This window comes from Drosophila sechellia, chromosome 3R (genome assembly GCF_004382195.2).
Source record: "Drosophila sechellia strain sech25 chromosome 3R, ASM438219v1, whole genome shotgun sequence".
NCBI classification, from domain to species: Eukaryota; Metazoa; Arthropoda; class Insecta; order Diptera; family Drosophilidae; genus Drosophila; species Drosophila sechellia.
Genome location: NC_045952.1, coordinates 15,051,425 through 15,055,571, shown reverse-complemented (window position 1 = coordinate 15,055,571; position 4,147 = coordinate 15,051,425). Strand labels below are relative to the sequence as shown.

Sequence of the window (4,147 nt, the reverse complement as noted above, 5' to 3'; positions counted from 1 at the left end):
GCAGCAGCAGCAGCAATAGCAGAAGCAGCAACAAGCCGAAGCAAAACAAACAACAATGGCAACAGCAGGAAGGCCAAAACAAAACCCAGCCAGGAATACAAAGCCAAACAAAACAAAACACAATACAATGGCAAAAAATATAATAAAGCCCGCGAAAATATTTGCAGCGGGCATTGAGAAATGTTGCGCAATAAAAATTGCATTTTTATGCTGATGTTTGAATTTCGCATGCAAATGAAAAACGAACAGTGCCAACCAAAATATAACAGTCGCAGTTCCTTGGCCATCGTAATCTCGACCATATAGCTACCCGATATCTAGGAATCAAACTATCTAATTTAAAGTGTAATCATATCTATTCCTTATTCAGATTTCCCTATCGCCATCATAACGCCAAAAGCAATTATTTTTTGGATTCTCTCTCAACTGTCAATCATGATAAACCTATCACGTGTCAAACAAATTATGCAATTTGATGATAAACTTTGTAGGTTTTTTATTTTTAAATATGCGTTACAGATACAAGTATTATTTTAGAATATTTCAGAGCAACAAACACGATAGCCCAAATATAAAAGGATAAAACGTAAAAACTTATTGTAAATACATATGAATGAAAACAATTTTTCAAGCATTTTTCTTTTATTTTTCTATTGCGTACGTAAGCAATTAGAAAACGCCATAAAATACTTGATCCAAGTGAAGTATTTCCTTACCGCTCTGCCATCAAAGTGAATGCCACTATACCCAATAGCAGTTTTGCGGCCAAATGGAGTGGAATTAATACTCCTTTGGTACCCTCTGTCTGTCATGTTGCATAGACAACAAAATGGTTTGGAAATAAAAACGAATGGTGGAAGGCAACTGCGAACTAGGAATCTCGGGGCAGGAAGTGGAGCTACCGCTACCGCTACCGTTTGCCTCACCACCGGCATCGCGGATTTTCCCGCTTTTCCCCGGCTTTTCCGACGCTTTCGCGCTCCCATTTCCCAGCACTCTCTCTCTATGCCGGCTTAGCTGAGACTTTGCGCCCACGCTCCACGTGTTTATGACTTTGAATTGCAACTTCATCCGCCGTGTGGGCCGCCGTGGTCCTTAGTCCGTAGTCCTGCTGTTCCAGTTGCCGTTCTTGTTGTTGTTGCTGCAGCAGGTCCCGTTTTAGTTGTTGCCACTGCCGTGTGCCGTTCGCTGTCGGTTGCAATGATGGCGGCGCATAGCGCGCATTGTGACGCGAAATGGCGTCGAGTTGAATAATCCAACATGGCGTTTTGCCGACGCCGCCGTCGCGGCCAAAAGAGCTGCACTAGTATTTGTGTTTCAGCAGCTATGTTTGTGTGCGTTTGTGCTGTCTGTTTCCGGCAGCCAGATAAAAAACTTGGCGTTAAAGTGTTAATATTTTGAGTTTTGAGAGCGTCGGACTGGCAGGACATGCAAAACCTGTACAACAACGTCTGAGAAACGATGGCGGGGGGGTGGAGGGGGCATCGGTAGTTTTATTGGAGCACCATGGAGCGTCAGCTTCGACGCTGTTTCCCCTCGACGCTGACACTTGTTCAATTCAAATAGCACGCCAGAGCCACCGACATTGATGTCCTGGCACGGCATTCCGCCGCTTTTCCGCTTTTCGGGCCTAGCTCCGTCCGGAATGGGAATCGGGATCGCAACGCTACGGCTTGCTGGGGTATGCTACGGCATGGAATCGGAATCGGAATGGACTGTTATGGTATGGCGTGCCCCGGCGAGCCGCATTTATGTTATCTTTAATTTTTCACTACGAAATTGGCCGTGGGAGTGCAGTTCGAATTGCCAGACAACAAGCATATTTATTTATATTGCCCCGCGCCGTTCGACCCCAATGCGAACTGTCATGAAGTTACGGGCCAGATGAAGCACTCCAGTTGCCATGAAATGGGAGTGATTGTGAGGAATGTGGGGATGGTGTCCATCGCCAACTGTGAATCAAATCAAGTTGGGGGCGACTAATGGGAAGAAACATTTGGACACTTGACTGTCAATTTAATGAGAATTTCAAAAATAATTGTGCTGATAATATTTAAGAATTTTATAATGAATTTATAATAAGTAATTGCGATTATTAACTTCATCAAATATCTTATATTCGATACAGGAAATATAGATGCTGTACTGCTTCTTCGGAAAGTTCAGTGCCTTATCCTTAAACATCACACCTGCCACACAGCATCACCACTACAATTGCAGGTGAATTTGACTTGTAACCGCGGAATAGCTTTCCCACTTGGAAGGCTCGGAGTCAATGCAGCATATTAATGATTGGCTGCGAACCAATGTTTGACCATCGTTCGTTTAATGAGCACAAGGGCTTTCGATCTTGGCCAATTAATCAATCGGGCAACGCATTTCGTGGTCAGCTTGGCCAAGTTCCCCCAATTAGACCGCTGCGGTAAGTGTTCGCTTAGCAGGAAAGTGCGAGCCAGATGGAAATGGTCGTAGCATGAATACTGAATGACAAATAAGGCATCATCGTTACCATTATCATCATCATTATCATCATCATCATTGCCATCACGAACGCGGGCACCAATTAAATAGTGCCTTTTCTTTGTCGGTTTATCGCTGATTGGCCGGTGTAAATTTCAGTTTTACTTAAAAATTAATTATCATCAGGTTGGGATCGGCTTGTTGATTTTGCCAGCGGGACAAATGGACGGACGCTATGAAACGGTCATGTCACATTAAGCATACGCAGTGTGTACGCAGCGCATAACTGACGGCAAGCCAAGCAATCAAGCGAACTGCCACTAAAGCCCCGCATCCTTCACGTAAATCCCTCCCAGGCAGCCGACAAACCAATTCCAGAGTCCGGCAAACAACTTGCCAGACTGCAAAATACAAAAAAAAATCAGTAAAAAACAAATAAAAAATGGAAGAAAGAAGGAAAAAATTGTCAGGCTGGCGTTTAAAACCAGTTCGCATCAATTTAAGCGGACATATGCTTAACTTTACTTGCGGTGATTTTTCAACTTGGCCCGCAGAGTTGCAGGTTGCATGTAGTAGTTACCTGAGTACCCCCCACCCCCCTTACTACAACCGCTGGAAAAAGGAGAGGGCGAGGTGGAAGCAGGAGGAATGGCTGGAGTGCTTTGCACATTGACAGCGTTAATTAACTTTTAATTTAATTTCGCGTAAATGAGTTTTTACTGTCAGCGCGCGTTGCTTTATTTAAGCTGACAAAAAACGCAATTTGCAATGCAAGAGTTTTTCCAGGGCCAAACGATCGAGCCAGCCAGCTAGCCAGTCAGCCAGCGAGCATGCTTTTAAGCGCGGTTTTCAAATGTGGCTGCGATGTCGTCAGCCAGTGTCAATTTATGCCGCCAAAGTGAAAATCCAAACTGAAAGATTTATGCAGGCGACACACTACCACACACACACCCATACGCACGAGGCACACACACGGGGGCAAACACATATTTTATTTATATTTTTCACTCGCAAATGTGATTTATACGAAAAATCTCAGCAACAACATGGCTCTGGCTTGCTGCGTGTGCGTGTGAAATATTTTGCAGCGTTTGAGCTTTTTAAATTCAATTTCCAGGCAGCTAAAGAGAGAGATGGAGTTGCAGTTGCAGTTGCAGATGCATGAATTCGGATTCAGATGCACATGCCGATGGCAATGTCGATGTGATGTCGAGGCCAGCCGTTGCATAAATAAGCGCTTTAGACCACTGTGCAAAAAAGGGGTTGGGGCGGCCGGTGGTGGCAACTGGAAGTGGAAGTTGAGTTTCGGCCACACACAGAAGGTGTGTGTTTTATTAATTGCCAGCGCCAATGCCGCAGTCGCCGCAGCAGCCGCGGCCAAGAGAAATATGCGAGCAATGCACGCATGCGGTTCCCTCAGTTTTCCCGCCCTCCTCCACAGTTGGCCACCTACCAGTTTTCGCGCGACTTTTCCTCCTCTTTTTATGCTACACCAACCGCCGACCATTCCGAGTGGCCAGTCGCACGTTATATCGTTAATGAAAACTGATTCTAGTGTCATTAACGTGCGAGCTCTCCAGACCATTTCGAGTGCAACGCGAGCAGTATCTCTCAGCGTCCTTGGGACACTGCTGCCACCTCGACGCCACGACACCCGGACACCATCCACATCCTCATCCTCATCCGC

General features: G+C 45.5%; 1 protein-coding gene across 1 annotated transcript; it reads right to left on the bottom strand.

Annotated features, from left to right (window-relative positions):
- Positions 1–743: 743 nt before the first annotated feature.
- LOC6606518 lies at positions 744–1,654 on the bottom strand. Its single transcript, XM_032723105.1, is given in 3 exon segments — positions 744–1,303; positions 1,305–1,478; positions 1,480–1,654. Coding segments are annotated over 3 exon segments (600 nt in total). The 5' UTR covers positions 1,606–1,654; the 3' UTR covers positions 744–1,003.
- Positions 1,655–4,147: the final 2,493 nt, after the last annotated feature.